We start from the raw sequence: 24515 nt of genomic DNA on the forward strand, positions 1-24515 counted from the left end.
ACCATAAAAAAAATAAAAAATTAAAAAAAATTATACATGCCAAGTTCTTGTGAATCATGTGTATTCTCAGGTGCTGCAGAGGCTTAAACAGCTGCTTCACAGCTGTATTACGTTTACATGGTGTGTATCTATGAGCTTTCAAGATTGTTTCAACCTGTAGACATCTGTCACTCAGGATTTACAGGAAGTCCAGCAGGCTGCGGAAATAGAAAGTGGATTTGTGTGTGTATGAACGCAGCGCTGCTCTTATAGCATTCCTTACATCGTTTAATCTGGAACAGTTTAGTCTTCAAAACTTTAGGTGTGTTTTAAGACATCGCAAACTAATCTTTATTTCATGAAACGCTATAAGAATATCCAAAATCACGGCATTTCAATGTCCTTCCTTAAAGCAGTGATGAATGAATTCCATTGACTTATAAATATAAATATATATTTTCTTAGATTTAAAGTGCTATTGAAAAAAGCAAGGGTGTCCAGTCTTATCCACAAGGGGCTGGTGTAGGTGCAGGTATTCATTCTAACCAAGCAGAAGCCACACCTGAGTCTACTGAAAGCCAAGATCAACTGATTAAACAGGTGGAGTCAGGTGTGGCTCCTACTTGACTGGAATGAATACCCGCACCCACACCGGCCCTTTGTGGATAATATTAGACACCTCTGATTTAAAGTAAATGCAGAACTCCACAAATGTACAAGAAATAATGTTAGATAAACAATTTCCGAATTCTTGTATATTTTGATTGATAGATGTCTCTTCCAATCGGCGGTAAGAATTCCATTCGCAAACTATACCTAACTTTTCCGGTTTGTCTGAATTGTCATTGTGTTTTTGGTTTTGTTATTGTGTTCACACTTCTCGGCCATCGTATGACTTGGTTCAGTTATATTCTCTATTTGGGAGTGAATGCTCAGGACTGTATGAATAAAAAGATGGAGTCATTTTTAGTTCTTTGACATAGTTTTACAAAGGAGCTACATTTTTTCAGTGATCCATTTGAAGAGGAACAAATGGATTACACAGATCAGTATAAACGATTATTTCTGAAATGGATTTATAAAGCTATTTTAACAAAATATGAACTGCATTGTACATGGTTACTAGTGGTGCAATTCTGGGTATTTCTGTAGAATAGAAAGTTTCCTTTCTTCATGTATGAGATATTACAATACAGAAACCAGAATGAATAGAAACTTATGCTGCATGTGTAATAATAAATTTTTTCCATTACAGATAACAACACAGAATTATTCGATATAACGTATATCTATACTGATATTGATGAGATTCTGAATCAGTTGTGTTACAAGGACTCCGTGGCAAAAGTTGGCTCCATCGTTGTCCCGTTATTCTTCAGCATTGTGGTGTTACTCAGTCTAATTGGTAACATCTTGGTTCTTGTGACTCTTGCGTACTACAAGAATCTCAAATCTTTGACCAACATCTTCATCCTCAACTTGGCCGTGTCGGACCTGCTCTTCACTGTGGGACTCCCGTTCTGGGCTTGTTACTACATCTGGGGTTGGACACTTGGAGATGTGGCGTGCAAAACCGTCTGCTTCGTCTTTTACGCTGGAACGCTCAGAAATGTATGAATAAAAAGATGTAGTCATATTTAGTTCTTTGACATAGTTTCACAAATACCAATTTTCAGTTTCACAAATACCAACTTTAATAAAAACAAATACTTTCTCTTTGAGCTGTAGTCAGAACTGAATCACATCATGAGTCAGAAAGAGGCAGGAAAAGCTAGTCACCCTGTCCAGGATCTACAGGGTCAGCATCACCCTTCCATTGGTGTCAGTAAAGCGGTCATCTCCAAGCACCTTTCCAGTCAATCCTAAGGTGAGACAGTTAATGATGACATTGTGGCCTGGGATATAAAGAAGATTTCCTCCACTCCTGGAGGTTTGAAAGGGTGAAATTGGCCCACAGTTTGTTAATAAAAACATCTTGCATAAGTGTTCATCATTGCCTGGTTTCAGCCTGTGGTCAGATTTAACCTTCCCTTTAATCACTGTAAAACATTGTGATGGCCATGTTGTAGGAAGTTCTTTAATCCTCATTAATAGCTTGTTTTATCCTGGTAAGAGTTGAGGAGGATCCTTGGTCTACCACAGGACACTCTGGGATTAAGTTGGGAATACACCCTGAATAGGATGCAAGTCAATTACAAAGCAACACACACACCAAGTTTTGCCCAGTTATAGTCCCTCATAAAATGAAAACTCTTAAAGCTTTCACACTGGCAATGCTGGAAATTTGTTCATTGTAAGGAAGCAGCGAATCACATGTTTGGTTTCAGGAAAAGAATATTCATGAATGAAGTGTATGGCTGCCTTGCTAGGGGAAAAAAAAAAGGAACACTTCCTTTTTCTTTTCTTTTTTTTTAGGAAGAGGAGTGTTTTCACAGCTTTACTAAAATCAGTGTATCAAAGCAGTCATGGTTCATTTACAGCCAGAAATGTTATGTGGATACAAGGGAACCCCAACCCACTCCCCCAAAAGTTCATTCATCTAGCTGTAAATGTTTTGTCTGTTCTTCAACCATCAAAACTAAAGGAGCTACATTTTTTCAGTGATCCATTTGAAGAGGAACAAATGGATTACACAGGTCAGTATAAACTATTATTTCTGAAATGGATTTATAAAGCTATTTTAACAAAATATTAACTGCATTGTACACGTTTACTAGTGGTGCAATTCTGGGTATTTCTGTAAAATAGAAAGTTTCCTTTCTTCATGTATGAGATATTATAATACAGAAACCAGAATGAATAGAAACGCATGCTGCATGTGTAACAATACATTTTTACAATATATTTTTTCCATTACAGATAACAACACAGAATCATTCTATATAATGTATACGTATACTAATATTGATGACATTCCCGATCAATTGTGTCGCAAGGACGCCGTGGCAAAAGTTGGATCCATCGTTGTCCCGTTATTCTTCAGCATTGTGGTGTTGCTCAGTCTAATTGGTAACATCTTGGTTCTTGTGACTCTTGCGTACTATGAGAATCTCAAATCTTTGACCAACATCTTCATCCTCAACCTGGCCGTGTCGGACCTGATCTTCACTGTGGGACTGCCGTTCTGGGCTTGTTACTACATCTGGGGTTGGACACTCGGAGATGCGGCGTGCAAAACCGTCTGCTTCGTCTTTTACGCTGGGTTTTACAGCAGCGTCATGTTCCTGATGATGATGACCTTTCAGCGCTACTTGGCCGTGGTGTATCCTCTCTCAGACTGGGAGAAAAGACAGGGTATTAAACTAATCCCCATCCTGGGCTGGGTGGTGGGCATCGGTGCGGCGTTGCCAGCCCCTATCTTCAACTCTGCAATGCCTGATCCAGAAGATGCTTCCCAACTCTGCTGCGAGTACAATTCCAGAGAGGCAGCTCTTTGGCTTACGTATGAACAGAACTTGTTTATGGTTTATGCCTTTTTGTTCGTGGGTTTTTGCTACATAAGCATCCTGCGGACTATCATCAATACACGAACGAAGAAAAGACGCCGTACTATCAAACTCATCTTCTGCATCGTAGTCGTGTTTTTTTTTGGCTGGGCTCCTTATAACCTGGTGATTTTCTTACAAACATTAACCTATCTTAATGTCAAGTTTTTCACAGACTGTGAGGTCACGCATCACCTCGACTATGCCGAATACTTCTGTAAATTTCTGGCGTTTTCTCACTGCTGCTTTAATCCTGTGCTTTATGTTTTTGTTGCTGTGAAATTCAGAAATTATCTAAAGGAGATTCTGCAGAAGATTTTTCAAAGGCCAACGATCACGAGTACACCACAGACACGAACTCCTAACTGTCAGTCACTGGGCTCCTTGTACTGATCCTGTAACAACTGCTGAAGCAGTTATCGAGCTCTGATTCAATGTAAATATATTTGTAAATTCTTTTTTTTTTTTTACTGAAACCTCTGTTTTTGTATGAGTATGTATAGAATTTATGGACAGATGTATGGGAACTTTTCATTTTTTTTGTGATACAGATACATACAGTCATTCATATGTAAAAAGATGAAGCATTTCAGATAACATTCTAGTAAAAAATCAGACTGGGGGAAAAATATGATCAGTGATTTTGTCCTCGGCATCGTTGCTGGTGCCGGATGAGCAGGTACTTACCTCCTGGTGATTTACATACAAAACAGTCTCTAGACTTTACACAGAATTAGGCTGCTTGAGTGCAAAAACACCTTGTTGATGAGAGAGATTAGAGGAGAACGGCCAGACAGGACTGTAACTCACAACCATTCTTTACAAACATGAACAGAAAAGCATCTCCGAGCACATCGAATCTTAAAATGGATGTGGAATCTGACGCTACATAGAATGGATACAAGCTCACAGAAACTGGACTGAAGAAAATCTCAGCTGGTTCGCTTTTTCAGGTGTTCCTAATGAAATGACGGCGTGTGTGTACTAACTTTGTATTAACATTAAAACGTGCTTCACACAATAGTGGTTTCCTGTGATAAGAAGTATAGTACAAAGGGAGGAAGAAGTAAGTTCATCAGAGAGCAATATACAATGTTTATGGTAGCATTAAGGAAAAAAACGATTGTAGTTAGGTTCACACAGGTTTTACTTTCTGTCTATTCAAGTCACGTTTAGAAATCAGATCAGATGAGGACGTATTTTCACTGAACTCTTCCAAAACAATTACAGTAAAAACACCCACAAATCCACCCACCCTAACCCACATATATAACACGATCTTAAATCATGTGAACAACACAGACAGGAAACTGATCATGTGAAAAAGATGATAAGTTTTTTAAGTTTTATAAGAGATATGTGACTAACACACCACTTTTAGGGTTAATATTTGTTTACGGCTGTAAATATGACCTGAAAGCTTGGAAGAGGTTATGTTTTTTTTCCCCCTGCAGTGACCTGTTTTGACTCTTGCCAAAGATGCTTTGACTGGTGACCAGATGCTTTGGAATTTGAAGTGAAAAACAAACTGCTTTTATTCATGCGTCTGTCAACATTCTGCTTTCATAAGTTCACAAATCAGACCAGAGTGGTGCGTGAAATGTCAGTCAAATGTCAGCCTTGTAGCCGAGTCTAGAAACTGAAGCAGCAGAATGAGAGACAGATTTTCTCATACCTTTCACCCCAATATGTTTTTTTTTCCTACAGTACTACAGAATATTTAAAAATACTCTGAATACCAGACATTACTGTTATGACAAAAGTTATGGCTTTTCTAGCTTGAGAGTGCAACTTCACGCAGTCGTCACTGATATTGAAAAAATATTTGAGCTTCAAGTACAAACACTTACTCTTCAGTACAAACACCGTCACAAAATATACTTCTTAAATCTATACTTATAAAAACTCTACCTAATATAATTCTCTGTATACAGACTTAAACATGTTACAATAAAAGAAGTTAGTGTTGTGAAAGCTAGTGTGTGCGGACTAGCGAGGCGATATAAACCCACGCAGAGAGCACATTACTGGGGTAAGGGTGGACGTACACGGCCAGCGCAAACTCCACGTTAGGAGCCTCCACGCTATGGACACCTGTGCTGTGCACGGCTTCGACGATGGGCCGAATCTCAGAGAACGGAAGGTGCAGGGGGAAGCCGGAGATCTGACGTGAGCAAAAAAAGAACTGCAGGATTTAGGATAAAAGAGGAAGACAAACACTAATCTGAACTCACTTCCTACCATGCACAATAGAAAGGCGTGGTTGTTAAACACTCACCCTGTAATCTCCCAGCAGGCTTTGCAGCTCAAGCCGGTGCTCTTCGGTGACCTCGCGGCCTCCGCTCCGTTCCAGCTTGGGCAAGAAATGACGTAACGTGGATGTGCAATAACGGTTCCAGCGGGTCGGGTGTCGTGGACGCCATTCCATGATTTTCTCCCTCAGCACCTTTTCTATCCTACAGAACATAATGTTGAGGAGCCAATCAGAACAAAGCAGCCATCAAACATCCTGACTGTTAATTCAGAAAGCTTGTCTAGCATTGTCTACCATGCATGCATGTGTGACAAAGCTAGTTGTTTTATGGGCGTGGCTTTGAAGCAACACTGAAAGAAGGGGCTGTATTTGTTTTCGGGGGCAAAATTGCTGATTATAGCTTTAAGATTATAGCTTTAAAAAACTAATTATGTCTCCTGAGCCTCTGGATTAAAAAAATATTTCTACTTCACATGCATCTACAAGATAGAGAAGGACAAAGAGAGAAAGGAAAAAAGAGAGACAGAGAGAAAGAAAGAGAGAGAGAGAGAGAGAGAGAGAGAGAGAGAGAGACCATGTTATGGACACATACCTGTCCTGTAACTCTGCTGCAGCTGCCTTGTCTGTTCGTTTGTACACCAGCTGCTCAGGCTACACACACACACACACACGCACGCACGCACGCACGCACGCACGCGCACACACACACGCGCACACACATGCGCACACACACATGCGCACACACACGCGCACACACACACGCGCACACACACACGCGCACACACGCAATACACCACAAAACTTGAATGCTTCTCTCAAAGGGTGTTGAATAATTTGTAGATCCAACTTTTATTCAAATCACAGGGTTATAACAATGGACTCTTTTTGTTACACTATCGTTTCTATAGCAATGACTTGCATGTGCACTTGTACAAAGGATGCTCAACAGTGTCAGTAAGTATTTATAGACGTGTAGAACTCTGCAGTTGTATGACACTGAGTAAAGCTTTAGATTTCACTTCATACACTTACCTGTACGCTGGAGAGGCCTGGGTCGGGGAACGCTCTGGAGAAGAACGGCTTCCAGCACTTGGGTTTGGTGACATCAAACACCATCCTCATTGGAGTGGCATAGGTCTGAATATTAAACCACACCTACAGGAGAGAAATGATCCAACTATCAAACCCTGCATGAATAAAACCTATGTGTAAAAGCTTGATCGCTGGAAAGCTGAACACCGAACATGTGTGTGTGTGTGCTCACATTGTCCGCATTAACCAGGCAGCCGACAGTCTGTAGCGGGCAAAAGGTGTCGTATTGTCCATAGTACTGACCCTTACTTGGGTTCCAGATCACGTAGCGGTTGTGTTCTTGGGTGAGAACGTAAGCTGTAGGACCCTGCAACAAGCAGCACAATAGGCAGAACAATAAATCACAACTGCAGCAATACTTCATCCTAGTTAACGTACCAGTATAGAATTCCACTATGTAACTCATTAGATGCCTCAGTAGAATAGAAGCATCTCACCTCAGGGATTGCGGTTCCTATAATGAGCCAAGCTTTTTTACCCATGGACAGGAAGTAATTGCAGAGCAGGACGGCATGCTCTTCTTCGTCTCCCGCTAGCAGCATCAGGAATTGCTGGAAAACATGATATAATTCCACGGAATTCTAGCAGGACAGTAAACATCTCCAGAGTTGTAGAGTTATGGAAATACACTTACATCGCAGGTGCTCCATAAATCACACACACCAGAGAAAGACACGCTGTCCGGAAGAAAGGGAATGAGAGAAACGTATCGAGCGACCAGCTCCTGTGAAGAGACGAAGCAAATTTCTAAAATGACTAAAATGTATTTTTTAACATTACTCTACAGAGAACACAGGTGTCTATTATTTCTACGCAGTTTCTACGATGTGACATGTTATCTGAGCTCACTGTGGTCTCCTGGGGGTTGTTGGGGAAAGCGTCCAGCAGCTCCTGTGGCGGACTAAGGGGTCGGATGAAGCGTGTTATGAAGACGGTTTTGCCGTTCATGTCCACCACGGTGGTGAGGCAGGGTCGGTCCGGGAACCTCTTCCCTGCGTCCTTCTCGAAGCTCTCACACGCCAAAAGCAACCGCTCCACTTCCTGTGTGTCAAACTTCACAGAACCGATGACAAGATAGTTAGAACTTACAAAGAAAGTAGACACAGCAAATGCAAAAAAAATAATGAAAAACCCCAGAAGCTCATCTCAGAGGCTGAGATTTAGTAACAATTAAGTGGATTTCAGTTTCCAAGATGCAAAAAGTCTCAAACAAATTGAGTGAAGACCCAACTTAAAGGCACCAAATAAGTATTGTTATGGTGTTAAATACAAAATGATGCATGTCTTGTGCATGATCCAAGACCTTGCCTTGAGATTTCTGTTCCTGAATCTGGAGCATTTAGAGAGAAGAAACTAAAGATCACAGCTAAAGTGACTATCCAGACAGAAAGGTTTGCTAAAACTCCACAGAGACACTAACATACAATAGGTGTGTGAAAGAGCGAGACAGAAAACCACACATGCTGTATGGAGGACACGTCCGTTACCTTTCCTTTCTTCATCTATGAAAAGCAAGCGGCAAAGTGAGGACATGCAGAGAGAGAAAATGAATCCTTTCGTGTGTTAATGGAGAAAAACACAACAAAGTGAAGATGATGGTAAAGAAGAAAAAGAGTGGTACCTTTTCTCTGATGGGGTCTCCAGGCACCAGCTGAGGTTCGATGGTGATAAAGAGGGTGAGGAAGGTGCCTTCGCTTAGACTCCGAACCGTGTCGTAGCCCCCCTCGACGCCGAGGCTCCGCTCTTTACTGTAGCCTAGCAACACTGGGGGCATGGCCACCTTAAATGTCCCGTCAATCTACCAATCAAACAGTGACGAAATTAGATCCTAATTTTAAAAATAATTTCTAAATGGTCAGGTTTGCTGATTTAAATTGATTCCATTGATTAAATATTTTTATTTTATTTAATTAGTAGTTGCATAAATTGACCCCTCTTGAAGCCAGCCCTGTGGAATATTCCAACACAGCTTTTAAATATTGCTTATGTCAGTGTTAAATCAGATTTTAGGACATACACTCATAGATCATGTGATTTACTACAACATACTCGTGACTGCATGTAGATTGTGCTGAATGGAATCTTAATGGACCCCAGCCAGTGCCTCTCAATACGAGTGTGAATGCTGTTTCCTCTTTCTTCCTCATTCTGAAAGAAATTGCAATGCCCCAAACATGCACGCACAGGAAGAAGCTCTTTAAAGAAGTGAAATTGTAGTCTTAAAACGACTACAGCAGCAGAACTGATCAGTGTAAAAAAAATAACATTTTAAAAATCGTAGTATTTCGTAGTAACTTTCAAATCTTGACCCAGTGTTTAGTGATCTTTTGTAGCAGATCCTCTGTAACATGGGGTTATGTAGATTATTAAGATCGCCATACCAGGATCTAGTTACATAAGCTAAAAAATAATAATAATAAAACAGAAGAAATATTCACCGAAAAACAAAACAAAAACAAACAAACGTCAAATATTACGGCATCAAATTCCAATATGTATATCATCTGTTCAGAGTCTGTGCCACTGGCCAAATACAGTAACATGAAGCAGCACTATGAAGCAAACTGCAAAACAATTTATAATTCATAAAATATGAATAGTGGAGCATTGAGTGTTGATTCAGTCAGCTCCAAGAATCTCTCACCTCGAACACCTCATAGAGGACCTCGTCGAAGATGCTGATGAAGACCTCGTCGCGGACAGTCTGCAGGCTGGACGTGCTGTAATCTCCGTTTGGAGCGCTGATGGAACGGAGTGGACACGGAGCGTTTAGGAACTGTGCATGTAGTAAGCGGTGATTGATGGCTTTAGTAATTGATTATGAGTTTACCTGAAAGGCAGCACCAGTTCCTCGTTCCAGCAGGGATTCGGACCCTCGGCTGTGGAGGTCTGCAGGACTGTACGCTGGAAAGAGACCTCGACGTAGGGTCGGACCTGGGGCTTAACATGTATGCACACACACACAAATGTAATTACCACTTTTTTTCCTCAATCGACTCATTTCTCTCTCAGTAAATTATTTTGCCAAAAAAGCGGAAGCCTACTGCATTAAATCAATAATGAAAAAAACCACAACGTGACGGTAAAGTGGTCAGTATGGGTGATTTACCTGCCCGAGGGGCCACTCGCCACCCTGCAGCGCAGTCTGAGATGAATGAGCTGATGTAAATGGCTCGGCGTAGGAGCGGGCGCTCTTAGATGCAGCTGAAGGTTTGCTATAAATAAGAGGCATGTTAGGAAAACAGCAGAAATACTGTATTTGGTGAGTTTTATTAAACCCTGCGTCTATCTGTACCTGGTATGAGGTTTGCGGACGGGGATGTCGTAGCCTCTGATGATGTTCAGTAGCAGCTTGATGTCACCGTCTGAAAGGTTCTGAGCCGTGACCTTTTTCCTTTCTTTTCTCCGAGGCTTCAGAGGACGCTTGGGCTCGGCTAGCTTGAACAGGTTCAGGCCTAAAATCCTGACAACATGAACCGGAGTTGTGTAAATTCTATGTTAAAAATAAAAATGCTTGTGTGGCTCATAGTGAATAAGAGAAAGAGGGGACCAATCAAGATGACAGAATTTGAATAAGAATGTTAATTCATAAGGAAATCCTAGCAGGCAGAGAGGGGGGAAGAAGAAAAAACACTAGTGGCTTTTATGGGCATGAATTTTGGCAGATGTCAAGCGGCAGTGAGGTTAAAATCAGTGTGACTACTTAGTTACTCTATACTCTATTACAGGCACTTCTGGAAGTGGAAGAGGGGGAAAAAATGAAGGAAGTGGAAAAAAGAGAAAGTAGAAGATATAAAAAATATTATAAAAAAAAAAAAATTTCATAGTTCACCTAAAGTCAGAATAAATGTCTGAAAGTAATCTTTCTCATCAGAAACGTATCCCCTAGTTTAATTTTAGTCCTATTCGGACCCGACTGCTGCTTCAACTGAAAACGCAGAAAAGTTTTCAGTAGATTTATATATCGTCATAGTAACGAGCTGAAAATAGAGGATTTTTTTTCTCATCACTTCTGGTTTTTCTCAGCAGGGGCCTAAATATAAACCTAGGTTTATGTCTATTGTTAAAAGGGTTACCCAAAACTGGACAATATTGCAAAGAGAAAATGAAAAAAATAAATAAGCGAGCAGTAAACAAATTCCTGGAAAAATATGCACAATGTTTCTTTACATCATAGTTTAGATTTATTTTTTAACAAAAATAAAGATGGTGAACTTTTAAGAAGAGGAAGAGCCATTACCCGATGCTCGGTACCTCCTCTTCTATGATCACATCCGAAAGAACGTAATGATGCTTCGCTATGAGGAAGCGATTAATGACGGATTCTTGCACCTGAAAGGAGAAGAAAAAGCCAGAGTGCGGTTGTCCAGGTGAAACAGTGAGTGGTATCACTTCAACAGTCACTTCTACAAAAAGACACACTTCCTAAAAAAAGTCATCTTTGGATACTAATCCCAGACCTCTCCTTAAAGAAACCTTTACTCTATTACATGTGTTTATTTTTACGTTTCCAGCACATACATAGAAAAAAAACGAACCGATAACTGAATTCAACACTTACTTTCTTTAAATACTTGGCCACCAGAGCTCTGTGTGTGTCCATGTGCTCCTTGGTGTCCACTAGCTGTCCTTCCTTCAGCCTGCGCTCGTAATCCTGAAATATTTAACAAAAAAAAACATACTAAATATATTTAACATCCAGAGAAAATATGATGACTGTGTGATGACTGAATAAGGAAAGGGTTTAAGCCATCGAGGTGTGATCTGTGGAAGTAGAAATCAAACCTCGAACACTTTCTCAGAGATCTCCCGCTCGGTGGAAGGCACGGATTTAAAATGCCGAAACTCGGCCACCTCTTGGCTCCTTAGCCTTAGCAGGCGAAAGCGGCGCGAGCGATCCAGCTCCTCGTCCGACAGGAAGTTAAACTCCTCCTGCAGCTGCTCCAGTCGGAAATAATCCGGGACCGCTAATTCCCCTCCGCTCGCTACCTGTGGAATGAGAGAGGTGATGTGTGAGGTGATGGTGTTGCATAAGTATTCACCCCCTGCCCATCCTTCTCCATATATTCTAGTGTTATCTGTAATTAAAATAGACGAAACTAAGTTTAACTGTTCGTGGCATAAGTATTGGAACCAGACTTAAAACAATCATGTAAAGTAATCAATTCTGGGGTTGAAGATAAACATGTCTGGGTTGTCTAGCAGTAAGCACTTTAATCAGCCAATGTGGAGTTGATTATTGTGTGAGCTCACGCACCGAGAGCAGCTGCATTATGGAAGAGTTGTTGGGGTCGTTAGGGTCAAGGCGAGATTCGGCTGCCCATTTCCCCAGCTTCGTCATGTCGTTTAGTCCAGACGCCCCGATGCACGCTATAGCGTCCATCTGCCTCAGACCACTACAGAGTGTGAGAGAGAGAGAGAGAGCATGAAAAATTGTGTTAGTATTGGATAGTAATTGTAATAGTTTCTGCTGCCTATCAAGGTTCACGGTTTTGTTCTGGTTGCTATGGTGATGTAAACAACTTCTGAAACGCCCGATCATCACACTTCAGTTCGGCTACAGAGTGTGTTTTAGAACTTGCTAATGTTGTGTGTGTTGCCTCTCACCTGTGTATACCTGCACCAGGCTGGCCAGAGGGCGGAGCCAGGGGCAAGTCATCTTCTCCGACAGCCCATGACACACAGCAGGACAGCTTCCCCGAGGTCAGCAGCGTCTGCCTGTTGCTGCCATCAGCCATGAACGAGAATGGCACATCTGACACCACACACATGAAACACACAGCACTGTGTATAAATGTTTAGATGGCTTATCAAGTTGATCAGTCTTTAAGTTTCACATGGGCATCGAGAGAATCTGTGTCTGTGTGTGTGTGTGTGTGTGTGTGTGTGTGTGTGTGTACGTTTTTACCACTGCCGACACCCTCATGGTTAAACGCGACCCTTTGGTTGCTGCTGAACTCCATCTCTTCAGATGAAGCACTTCCTGTTAAGATGGAAGTTTCTGGAACCGGCGCACACACTTCCGCTAGCAGATTGGTGGATGATCCGATGCTCTCATATATCTGACACACAGAATATGTAAAGTCAAACCACACACACACACTCACACACCTAAACACACACCTAAACACACACCTAAACACCCACTACCTGCAGTTTGATGCTCTCGGGCCAGTTCACGATCTTCAGGTTAAACATCTGGCCGAAGTGAACCCGGAAGTCCATGCTGAGTGAGCGACTGTCTGTTCTGGAAACTTCTTTGCCATTGTACAGCACTTTGATAATGAGAGAACGCTTTGCTACGTCCTCTCTCCGTGCAAATTCTCCTCTGGGAACAGGATAAGACACAACACATGGGACACAGCTGGAGAAAGAGCAGCGATTCTTTACAACTGTTTGCCATCATACGAGGAAAGAGGAAATGAATAGTGCTTCAAATTAAATGACTGAATTTTGTTTCAAGTACATCTGCTGTAGTGTATTTATTATTAAACTCTACAAGCCTCCATGTTGGAATTTTTGTGTCCTTTTCTGTGAAAACGGAGATGGTGAACAACTTCCTGTATCATCATCTATCATCATAAGCAAGTAAAATGAAGAAGAAATTCAGAGGTATTTGGTTCCTTGGTTGCTTTAATAAAAGATCAGTTTTCAATCATCCATCAATTGGTTTAAACAAATGTGTGTGCTTGTGTGTGTGTGTGTATTACTGTAATTACTGTATGAATGAACACTTGTTGCTGACGCTAGTTCGATAGAGTTCCTCTTTCCATTAGATAGTTTTTGTTCCTTTTCTTTGAACTTAGAAGCTTTTCTTCAAAACAATGCTTTCACCTGTCTCTAGATTTGGATTTCTGTAAACTTTCTACTTTGTGAGAAAAGCACTATATTTTGTTTTTTGGTTCCTGAAGATTAACATTTTATTCAAAGCTTGATAGAAACAGGGCTAAATAAACACTTTAGGATATTTGAACATCAAGGGGTAGTGTGTGTGTGTGTGTGTGTGTGTGTGTGTGTGTGCGTGTGTGATGTCTCTGTTATACCGTGGACACTGCTCATTAGGAGTGACGGGACAGGAAACAGTGAGTTCTGGAACCAAAATGGATTCTCCAGGTTTCCTGCGGATCTTCGCAGCTTTCTCTCGAACCTGCTGCTCTAAACTCGCTGTATCAGGTTTCTGTGGAGGTTCAGGTTTCACTCGCTCCTCTCCCAGCTCTTCCTCGCTGTGCTCATCCTCCTCTTTTTCTTCCTCACCGTCAGACTGCTGTCTTTTCTTCTTCTGCTTCTTCTTTACAGCTTTCTAAAAGCAATCATTAAAACTGTCTTACTTATAAATGAATAAATGGACGTCACAGTTTGATTAACTCCGGTCGTACTCTCGGGTACCTGTTTCCTCCTCCAGGACCTCCATTCCTCCAGATTTCTCCGGTACTCAACCATCTTCCTCTCGTAATCCTCCGCAACCTCGGTCTGCAGCTCGGCCACCTCGGCTAAGATCTCTGCCTCGTGCTCTCGTTGGTCCTGTTCTCGCTCCACCTCCTCTCTGATAAAAGACACCAATAAACACTTAAAAATGATTCAATTAGTCCAGCAATCAAACACCAACATTTTAAGCCAAACTATTAGCACTTGGCTGGACATCTATCTGTTAGACAATGTTATATGAATCAGTAGTGTTTGTTAGAAAGTGTTTGAGAGTTACGAGTGTTAGATCTCATGATGTTTGTTGAAAAGTGTTTGTTTTTTATCAGACAGTACTGAATGAATGCCAAGAAATACTAACATGTTAATCAGACACTCTCCAACAAACACCAATAATTAAACTCAACCCTTACACATGAGTGTTTGTTGGAGTGTTGAATCAGTGTGTTGGTGTTGTGATAAAGCAACAAGAGGAAGGCCAAAGAGGAGGCATATGGATGTAATAAATGAGGATATGAAGCTAGTGGATGTAAGTGTTGAGGATGCAGAAGATAGGGATAGGTGGAGAGAGATGATTCGCTGTGGTGACCCCTGAAGGGAAAAGCCGAAAGAAGATGAAGAAGATCAACTTGTTAATTAATGATTAATACATTACTCTCACACAATCATTGGATTAGATTGACTCGTTGTATTTGTTGGTGTTTATTGGAAATTGCTGGATAAATCCGTTATGTTAGTTTTTATGGACCCATTTAGGATCACTGTGTTAGTCTGTTGCAAGCTGTTGGTTGGTCACTTGTTTATTCTGTGGAATCTGGTGTTTGTTGAAGCATGATGGATTGTTTCACTGGTGTTTATTTGATAGTGTTGTGTCTGCTTTATACCTTCATTGCTGAGTTTTATTCCTAAATATTGATTCGATTGTTTTTATTAAAGAGTGTTGGATTGATTTTTGTTGACTGGTTTGAATTGGATTTGTTGATGTTTACTTGGGATTGATTATTTTGGTGTGTTTGCTGTTCACGTAGTGTATGTTGATGTATTTTCACGAATGGTGGATTAGTTTGATGTTTCTGTTGGGTGTTGTACGCACTTCCTGATGTAGAGTTTGTAGGGTGTGTTGATGAAGCCCTGGAATTCCCGCAGTGCTTTGAGCTCTTTCCAGACTTTGACGATGCTCTTCAGCAGAGTTCGGTCCCTCTCTTGTTCTAAGTCACGGAGCTGACGGGTGTGTCTGATGAGCGGAACAGACATTCAGTGTAGTCCATTCAGTGTAATTTCCAGCCGTTAATCATATTGTATTATGAAATATCAAAAATGCAAAATTGCTCACCTTATTTCCTGTCTGTACTCCATGATTCTTTGCTGACTCACCAGACTAAGGCCCTCTCTGTTATGGCGCTCCAGCATGTTGTGAATCGCATTTCTCAGCCCATTCAGCTGAAGTTCCACACACAGAAAAGCATCTCTTTAATGAAAGCTGGTACTATGGTGATTAAACAGTAACGAAGCTGAACCGTACCTTATCCGTCAGGAGACAGGTGAAGTTTTTGTGCCGTCTGCTGAGGTACTGGTCGTACAGCTGGGCTAGCCGAGCACCCAGCACGTGCTCCCTGCTGAACAGGGGATGATGGGAAAATATTAGCCCGGATACATCGACATCCAGCTGATAATCTCCGGCAAAACCGACTCCTACCATGTAGCGGTTGACATGCTTGGATTTCAGCGCCTGAACAAAGAGAAGTTACATCTGATAAAATCTACAACAGACTGCACAAATACAGATGTTTTCTTTTCAACATGAATACATCTTTTTATTGACTTCTTGGACATTATATTCACTGATCAAAATACCTTTCTGTAGACGGTCTGTAGCGCCAGGTCTAGCTCCTCCTCCAAATGAAAAAGGGGTGGTCTTGAAGAGGACTCTTTGATTGGATCAGGCAGAGCCATGATTCGCCCATCATCTCCAAACCACTTCATACCCTGAGCGGAGAAAAACGAGCATCGTGTTACTGTATAAACTCTATAGGCACCCGACGAATACAAACAACTAAGAAATCAAATCTCCTCTGAATCCGTCCAGTCATGTAGACATGAGCTGCAAAATGGCTTGTGCACCGGGAATCGGGAAAGGAAAAATACATTTTTATAATCATTGAAATATGCATGAGACTTGAATACACAAAACATAGATATATTGATTTATTTAAATTGTAATTTTATATTAATACTTCGCTCAAATTTCAGACTATAATTTGTGTAACAAACAAAGTTGCACAAATTTATCCATGGATCTCACAAGGTCGTTGAATATACGGAAAAAAGTGCGGAGAAAGTCATTCTCTTCTTCTCGTGATCTTGCAGAAATACAAACAATTCCGGATATTTGTGCGTGGATGTGTTAAGGGAATGAGCTAAAACTGATTTTTTTTATGAACTATAAAATACAAATCATAGAAAAAGATGTTTCAAGAATGAGATGCCTAAGAAATATCCAGATATTTGAATATTATAACAATTATTTTTGAAGAAAATGTGTATTTATAGTAGAATTAGAACACTGTTTTAGAATTTTAGAACACTTTTATCCACTTTAAATCTACTTTTTTAAGACAAATATGGTGCGATTTTAAAATGCCATGAGTTATTAGGTAACCTTATTAGGTAAGGTAAATTTGGAGGGATGCAGGTGCTTCTATTTTCATAAGGAAGTTCATCACTCTCGAGTTCCTAGTTCTCAAAACAAAGAACTTTCACACCTATTTACAAAGTTAATACCGTTGTTACAGCAGCTACCTGATTTTGCTTCACAATGCGGTTTTCCAGAATGTTCTGATTGGTCAGGGAGACGTACGGCCTCTCTCCTACGTAAAGACCCTCCTCTTCCAGGTAACGGGGACGCAAGTTCTCTGGAAGCTTACGAGAAGCAGGCACTGAGGAACAAACACACACACACACACATGATTACAGTTAAGGTATAATTTCATGTGCATGTTGTGTAAAACAAGGAGATTCTGTTGTATACAAAATGACATTATCAGCTGGACATCAGTGTATATAAAATATGTATGGGTGGGGGAGAAGAAAATAAAATGGAGTCTGTACCGGGTCTCATACTGGGGATGAAGAGAACCTCGTTCTCTCTTTGTACACGGCTGCTGTCCTCGATATACTCAGCCTTCTTCAGTTCCAGGAAGTCCTGCGCTGACTGAATAACAAACAGATCCTCTTCCCCATCTCTGACCAGCGGAGCATCTTCATCCTGAGATACAGGAGTTATACAAACAGACTGTTGATAAACACCTCTGCAGCCGGTGATGTTATTTTATTCCCAATACGTATTACAAGCAGATAAACATGATCATGCTTCACCCTCTCTGTAGGCTCCTCCTCTCCTTCATGCTCTCCTTCCATCTCAGCCTCCTCTTCTTCCTCCTCTTCCTCCTCCTGCTCTTCCTCTCCTCTTCTGCCTTTCCATTCTCTTGCTCCTTTCTTTCTTTCCTCCTTGAGTTGATGTTCTTCAGATTCAGGTTCAGGGTCAAAGTTAAGGGTGAAAAAGTTGTACGCTTCCACAGCGCTGGGCAAACTGCTTTCAGGCTGTTCGGTGGAAAAAAAAGAACATACATTTCAAGCACTGAAAAACAAAACAATTGTTAAAACAAACAAAACAAAGCCACGATAGATAGATAGACAGACAGACAGACAGACAGACAGACAGACACTTTATTCATCCCAGTGGGAAATTTACAGCTTCCAGCAGTATCCATAAGCAATAAGATAATATAATAATTAAATTTAATAAAACAAAAATAATATAATAATAATAAAATAAGATTTTAAGGGTACAAAATCTACCAAAAAATATAACAAATAAGCACACGTTATTAAAAATCCTGCACTCTGAAATGCCACCTTTAGGCTAAACAAAGAAATTAAATGTTTGAGACATGATGTTATAGGAAAACAATCAATGAGTCACTACTACTGCTCTGGAGTTGATTATTTTCCATTATCGCCAAGTCCCGATGTGTTTAATCCTTAATATCCTACAGTAATTTCTTAGCATTTTTTTTTTCTTTTTTTTCTTTTTTTTCTTATTAAGTAAAGTCCATAAAGACATCTCATACTTTTAATCCATTTTTAGTTACATTTAACCATCCACAAAACAAGATCACTGTTGTCACTAACATTATATCAGCTAGAAACATCTCATGTCAGTGTCTTCTGTCCTGAAGCCTGGCTGAAAAAATCACTGACTCTGACTACATTATTAAACAACCCCTTACAGAAAACTCCACTGTATCAGTCAGGTATTTGTTATCGGTTCAATTTCAATGCATTCCACGTGTTTATGATTAGCCTTAATGACTACAGTGTCAGCTTCTAAACTCAGCATTCAGCAGATGCTGTGTAAGTGAAAAAATATAACATACAGACTTTCTCACGCTCTCAGTTTCATGTCTCAGAGCACGCATTTACAGGAACAGAGGACGTCCTCACCCTTTTGTCTCTGGTGACACATCTGGCTGCATCCCGGAATTTCACCCTGCCGCTGATGGAAGCAGCTCCCTGGGCGGGAATTTCGTCTGACTGCGAGGGCGATACATCACAACATATACAGCATAGCGCTCTCATCGAAATATAGAACATCAATATAATACTGAATCAATCTTATAACTCAATCTTGCTTTTCAGAAGGAAAAAGCTTTACGGCTCCTGGATCACGCTCATGTGCTGAAGCTGTTCATGAAATATGTTTTACCATGACATATTGTTTTTAATGTAAGAACCCCCAAAGCAAGCAGACGTACTTCCTGGTCGAATCTGGTCAGTGTCACTCTATCTCTGAGGCTCTTCAGACGACTGGCCGGCTCCAGCGAAGCCTCCTGCTCCAACAGACTCGCCGCTTTGGACTGAAAGATCGTAAATACATCACTTTTTTCCAGAAAACTGCTGACACTGGAGACTCCTTCCTTAAATTTTTCAAGTAATCTCATCTTGTTATAGAAAATCCACCATATTAATGATTTTTCTAATAAGCAAAAACACCTGTTTATTATTATTAGCTTTTAATAATAATAATAATAATAATAATGTTGCACGTCCATCATACACACCCCTATGAATGAGCTGTTACTATAGAAACGATAACATGTTACACCACGTGCATTGATATAAACCTGTGATTACAGTCATCTTACCACACCTTCTGACCAATCAGAATCCACAATTCAGCAGAACCGTGGCATACGATCTATTATCTAGTAGAATCATCATCATTTTGGTTCTAATTTAAATGTTGTTCCATATCTGCCAGCAGAAAGCAGGGATTTATGTGGAAAGAGAAGCTTGAACTATTTCCTAAAAACCTTAATTTGATTAAAGCACAGCTGGATTGCAGAGAGAAAAAAAAAAAAAAAATCAGTTCATGTTCACATTCCTCTTTGAGTGCGAGTTATACAGCCTGGTGTACACTCAGACCTACTCAGTGTGTAAACAAGCCATGGTAGATCTGCCTCCCTGACTTCACTTGGCCATTAGCCGGCATGTTTCTGTGTCACAAACAAATCCTCCAGAGCACTCAAGTAAATGTTTTCATCGCTTCCTCCTCTTTTCTCATCCCTCATTTTCTTCTGCCCAAAAAAGCTTCCAGAATGCTGACTTTTTGACTTTCTGACTGATATTTCCTGTTGTTGCGCGACTTCGCTTACCCTGGCCTCTCTCAGCTTCTCCCTCATACGCTGCCTCACAGAGCTCTCGGAGAGACTGGAGTCGGCCCTCGGCACAGGAAGAGGAGGAAGGTCTGAGATACAGAGAGACAAAAAGCAAATCTTTTATTTCTATGTAGATGTTAGGATATAGGATATGATTCTGATTCATAACAACAATTCAACTCAGTAATGCCAGTGAATCAAATACAATTATGATTCATAAAGCAATGATTCACTTTATTTACAATGATACAATATCACCCTTCATAAGGCGATGATTCAATTCAGCAATACCTCTACAATGAAATATTACACCATTTTGATTCATACGATAATGATTCCTTTCATTTGAATAGGATATGACTCTGATTCTTAAAGGCAACAATAGAAAATCGACCCAGTAATGCCAGTGAGTCAAATACGATATGATTTTGATTCAAATTCAATACATGATACTATTTTGATTCATTAAAAAGAAGGATTTATTTGATGATGCTACTATAATAGAATTCAATTCCTAATATAGTGGGTAATGATTCAATATTTGATGATAACCACTGAATCTACTGCAATACGATTACGAAACATATCTACGACTTTACATTGAACTCAGTATTTCAGGAAAGTATTCGGTGTTAATTCTTGCTAAATGCTGAGATAAACTGCACGTACAAACCAACATTCCTAAGTGTAATAGTGAAGCATCTGAGTCTAATCCTAATCCAGACTTTCACCTCTGTGTACTCGAGCCAAGCGATCTCCCCCTGCCCACGTGTCATCCACAAGCTCCTCCTGCAGCTGCTGCACAACAGTGACCACTTCCTCCACCTCCTCGTCCTCTGGAGGAACCTCCACCGCCATTTCTTTCAACAGCTGGAACAAAAAAAAAACAAGAGCAGAGCTTAATGGAAAGACAAGGGACATGTTGCTGCAAAGTTATATTCAGTATACACACAATACAAAATAAATCTATAGGCATTGTTTTTAACCTTCTTCTTCTTTTTCATTCTTTGGGCTTTCAGCGAGTGCCGCAAGGTTTCACCGGGGTCCTCCTCTCTGCCGGTCAGTTCCTGGTGCAGTACATAGTGAGAATAAAATCAGAAACTTCACCAGATGTGGTGTATACAGCACTTCTGTGAATATACAGTACACTACAGCATACTAGCAGAGAAAAGTACACTTTTTTCTGCATCACATGAGTGTTTAGAAACTCTTAATTAGTCATTTCTGACTTCCTGTTTCATTGGGGTTATAAATGCAGGGTGACACAAAGGCCAAATTCCCTTAGACATCTGATATTAAAGAATATTAGATAATACATAAATGTAATGAAAGTGTGTAGTAAACTTTGTAAAAAAAAAAAAAACAAGAATTCCAAAATCCATATTTTTATATATTTACTTTTATATATTAAGAGCTTCTGAACACATGTAATAAAGAGAAAGAGTCAAGGTTCATCTCATCTGAAGCACAGCAAAGAGTGAAGAAGGAAGTAAAAACGGAGGAAAAGTAAGGATTTGGACCATCAAAGACAAGCAAAGAACAAAGAAGCGGTTCTAGGTCTCGAGTGAAGGTTGAGGAACGGGTAAAGCAGGATCTAGATTCTACAGTGTGACAAAGAGATGAGAACCAACCTCCACCATGGTGTGATCGCTCTCCTGAGTGGTGCCAGAGTCGGGGGGAACCAGAGCCTAGCAGGCAGAGCACACGGCACACCGTCTTACCACAGCGTGGGTGTGTTAGTGTGTGTGTGTGTGTTAGCATGTGTTCATGCTTCCCAGGCACCCCAGTGAGCGTGTTGAGTCATGCTATCTACGACTCTGCATGCTCACCTCAGATAAAATGATTGTTAAAGTCAAGCTCTTTGACTGGGCTCAGTGCACGCTTTTGTATATTTCATATAATTAACTAAAGATTCTCTAATTTGCTGAGTAATATACAGCATTTCTACATATGGATTTTTTTATACAGTTCTGAATAGTTTGTCTACTTTTCCTTTTTCAGATCTGAGAAATGAACACCAAGAAGATCCAGTCAGTGAAATTACAGACCTGTGTGTCATCCCTCACTTTCACCAAAGTCTCCTGAAGCGCTCGACGTTTCTTGCGCAGCTTCTCCCGGATATCACTAGAAGAAAAAAACAAAACGTTAATGTATTTAAAAATAAATTATGTCTGCTTACCGTGTGCAACTCAACTCAGAGAAAGCAGTTTCAAAAATTTAACATAAAAAATATATATCTTTTCCAGTATAATCTCTACATCATTCATCAGCAAGTACACTACCAGTCAAACGTTTGGTCACACCTTTTAATTCAATGTTTTTTGTTTAGGGATTTATTTTCTACATTCTAGAACAATACTGGAGATTTCAAAACTATGAAATAACACACATGGACTTAAGTAATCCATATGTAATGACAACAAAAAACAGTCAGTTGTTCTTTTAAGACACGAAGGTCAGGTGTTCTGGAATAGTTCTTGCAAGAACAGTATTGTCAAGTGCATTTGCAAAACCCATCAAGCACCATGATGAAACTCGCTCACATGAAGACCATCCCAGTAAAGCAAGACCAAAACTGACCTCTGCTGCAGAGGAGAAGTTCATTTAGAGTTACCAGCCTCAGAAATCACCAATTAACAGCACCTCAGATTAGAGCCGTTATGAAGGCTTTACAGAGCATCAGTAGCAGACATATCTCAATATCAACTGTTCAAACGAGATTATTGTGTATTTCGGCCGCCATCAGCATTGTTTTACAATGTAGAAAGAAATAAACATCAGGAAAGAGCATGGAATTAGAAGGTGTGTCCAAACTTTTGACTGGTAGTGTAGCGCTGCATGATTTTCGCATGTTCATGTGGATTTCTATTGGGTTTCATACTGGCTCTATAAACCTGCCTGTGTATGAACTGGTGACTTGTAATTGCCCCTAGTTGTGAAAGTGTTAACATATGTATGATATGATGTGCTATAATGAACTGGAGTCCATTTCAGGTGGCATCACACCCAGTGTTCCCAATATAATCTCAGAACCAAACCGGGCCAGGATAAAGCAGTTACTGAAGATGGTAATGATGAAGATTCTTTGGATTATTGATAGGAACTAATTAAGGGCGCTGGTGGCTCTGTGGTAGGTTTCTCGCCTACCATGCGGAAGGCCTGGGTTCGATTCCTAGCCACTGGATGCAGTGCCGGTCCCAAGCCCAGATAAAATGGGAGGATTGTGTCAGGAAGGGCATCGGGTGTAAAACCTGTGCCAAGTTGTTATGCGGACCAGTTGGTCCTCACACACGTAGGGAGCAGCCGAAAGATCAACAACAATTGATTAGAAAATAATCACCTGGAAGTAGACATAATGAAGGAAGACCTTTGTGTCTTAGACAGTGGTATAATTCAGGAGAAGCTTAAATGTCAGAGCGGTCCATGCTTTCTGGTTCAGATGTGCTGGATTAAAGAAGAAGATGATCGGTTTTACTATATATATATATATATATAAGGTAGTTATTAGCTATATATAAGGTAGCTTTATTATCAATGCTATTATTAAGGAGAAGTCATTTTAAAGAGAAAAGATACCTCCATAACACTACAATAATAACACAAACACTGAGGATATGTATCCGGCTGCATTCCAAACAACTACAACACGCTAAATACACGTTTACATGTTAAAATAACAACATATTTTCTAAAAAAAAGTTTCTATCAGTAAAACAGAACGCTCAGAAAGCTCTTACCGCCATCATTTCTCTTCGCTGCTTGGTAACGGAGAGAAACTACGCTGCAACCAGTCTCTCTCTGAGATGCGCAGCGTAACCCGAGGGCTGCTGGAGGAGGAATCACAGCTTCTGATTCGTCAGATTTTGATGACGTAATGAGTAATGAACTGCGCAGTGATTGGTTAGATTTACAGTAACACAAAAAATAGGTCTTTTTTTCGTCGCTTGTTTTTATTTCTTATTTGGGGCAAATCTCGAAAATATTAAAGTGAATAGAGAAAATAAAACAAACGACTAACTCTTAAGTGTAAATATGACACTGAAATTATATTAGGATAGGAAAACGAGCAGAGTAAAACGAATAGTCCAGAAGTTTTAAAGTTAAACCACAGAGTTAAAGGTGTAATAATCAACCCTCTTCATTTTTTACTAATGTGGAAAATGATGCAAATATGCTTTAAAAAAATATTTAAAACCATTATCTCAGAATAACTCATTTTTAAAACATTACGTAATGGAATGGATTTCCGGTCCGGAATGTTTGTTTGTATTCGGATTGGCTTCCTGTCAGTCATTTTATAGACACGCCCCCAACACCCTTCATTAATAATCATGAGATAATTCATCAAAAATTATGAGAATTTCTGCATCTTTATAGGCTTGTAACAGCAGTTGGATGTCTGAGTGCATTCCATAGTGATGGAATGATGGATGACAATCTTGGCTAATGATTTTAGTTAGCATGCTTCAACTGTAGTTGAACCACCATAATTTGGGGGGCGTGGCTTTGTGTATATATACATTCAAATCTTGTACAAATTCACCCATTAAAAATGTCATCAAATGT

At 40.2% G+C, this 24515-nt stretch overlaps 2 protein-coding genes across 6 annotated transcripts; one reads left to right on the forward strand and one right to left on the reverse strand.

The window, feature by feature from the left end:
• Window positions 1–701: 701 nt before the first annotated feature.
• cc2d2a (coiled-coil and C2 domain containing 2A) lies at window positions 702–23821 on the reverse strand. 5 transcript variants are annotated; one of them, XR_009206779.1, is made up of 41 exons: window positions 23687–23821; window positions 23290–23393; window positions 21998–22073; window positions 21581–21637; window positions 20936–21016; window positions 20681–20819; window positions 19947–20038; window positions 19047–19148; window positions 18736–18825; window positions 17608–17832; window positions 17341–17497; window positions 17032–17168; window positions 16087–16218; window positions 15755–15961; window positions 15566–15672; window positions 15326–15466; window positions 14197–14353; window positions 13854–14110; window positions 12961–13138; window positions 12719–12872; window positions 12418–12565; window positions 12068–12206; window positions 11596–11799; window positions 11372–11464; window positions 11051–11142; window positions 10106–10273; window positions 9920–10025; window positions 9641–9750; window positions 9455–9551; window positions 8860–8958; window positions 8432–8608; window positions 7660–7863; window positions 7445–7534; window positions 7248–7361; window positions 6983–7117; window positions 6751–6873; window positions 6311–6369; window positions 5743–5920; window positions 5513–5628; window positions 1690–1841; window positions 702–1573 (listed from the first exon to the last, which is right to left on the reverse strand). XR_009206779.1 is itself a non-coding variant. In XM_058410440.1 (39 exons), exons 2-39 carry the CDS (start codon window positions 23301–23303, stop codon window positions 5440–5442), a joined length of 5028 nt encoding a protein of 1675 aa, XP_058266423.1. In that variant the 5' UTR covers window positions 23304–23393; window positions 23687–23821; the 3' UTR covers window positions 4594–5439. The 5 variants fall into 5 exon arrangements, 2 of the variants coding, with proteins under 2 accessions (XP_058266423.1, XP_058266424.1); XR_009206780.1 differs by having other exon boundaries at window positions 704–1573; window positions 1759–1841; XR_009206781.1 differs by lacking the exon at window positions 5513–5628.
• Window positions 2441–4471, forward strand: LOC131366214 (chemokine XC receptor 1-like). Its single transcript, XM_058410468.1, has 2 exons — window positions 2441–2615; window positions 2839–4471. Exons 1-2 carry the CDS (start codon window positions 2471–2473, stop codon window positions 3855–3857), a joined length of 1164 nt encoding a protein of 387 aa, XP_058266451.1. The 5' UTR covers window positions 2441–2470; the 3' UTR covers window positions 3858–4471.
• Window positions 23822–24515: the final 694 nt, after the last annotated feature.

This window comes from Hemibagrus wyckioides, linkage group LG15 (assembly GCF_019097595.1).
Source record: "Hemibagrus wyckioides isolate EC202008001 linkage group LG15, SWU_Hwy_1.0, whole genome shotgun sequence".
Classification (NCBI taxonomy): domain Eukaryota; kingdom Metazoa; phylum Chordata; class Actinopteri; order Siluriformes; family Bagridae; genus Hemibagrus; species Hemibagrus wyckioides.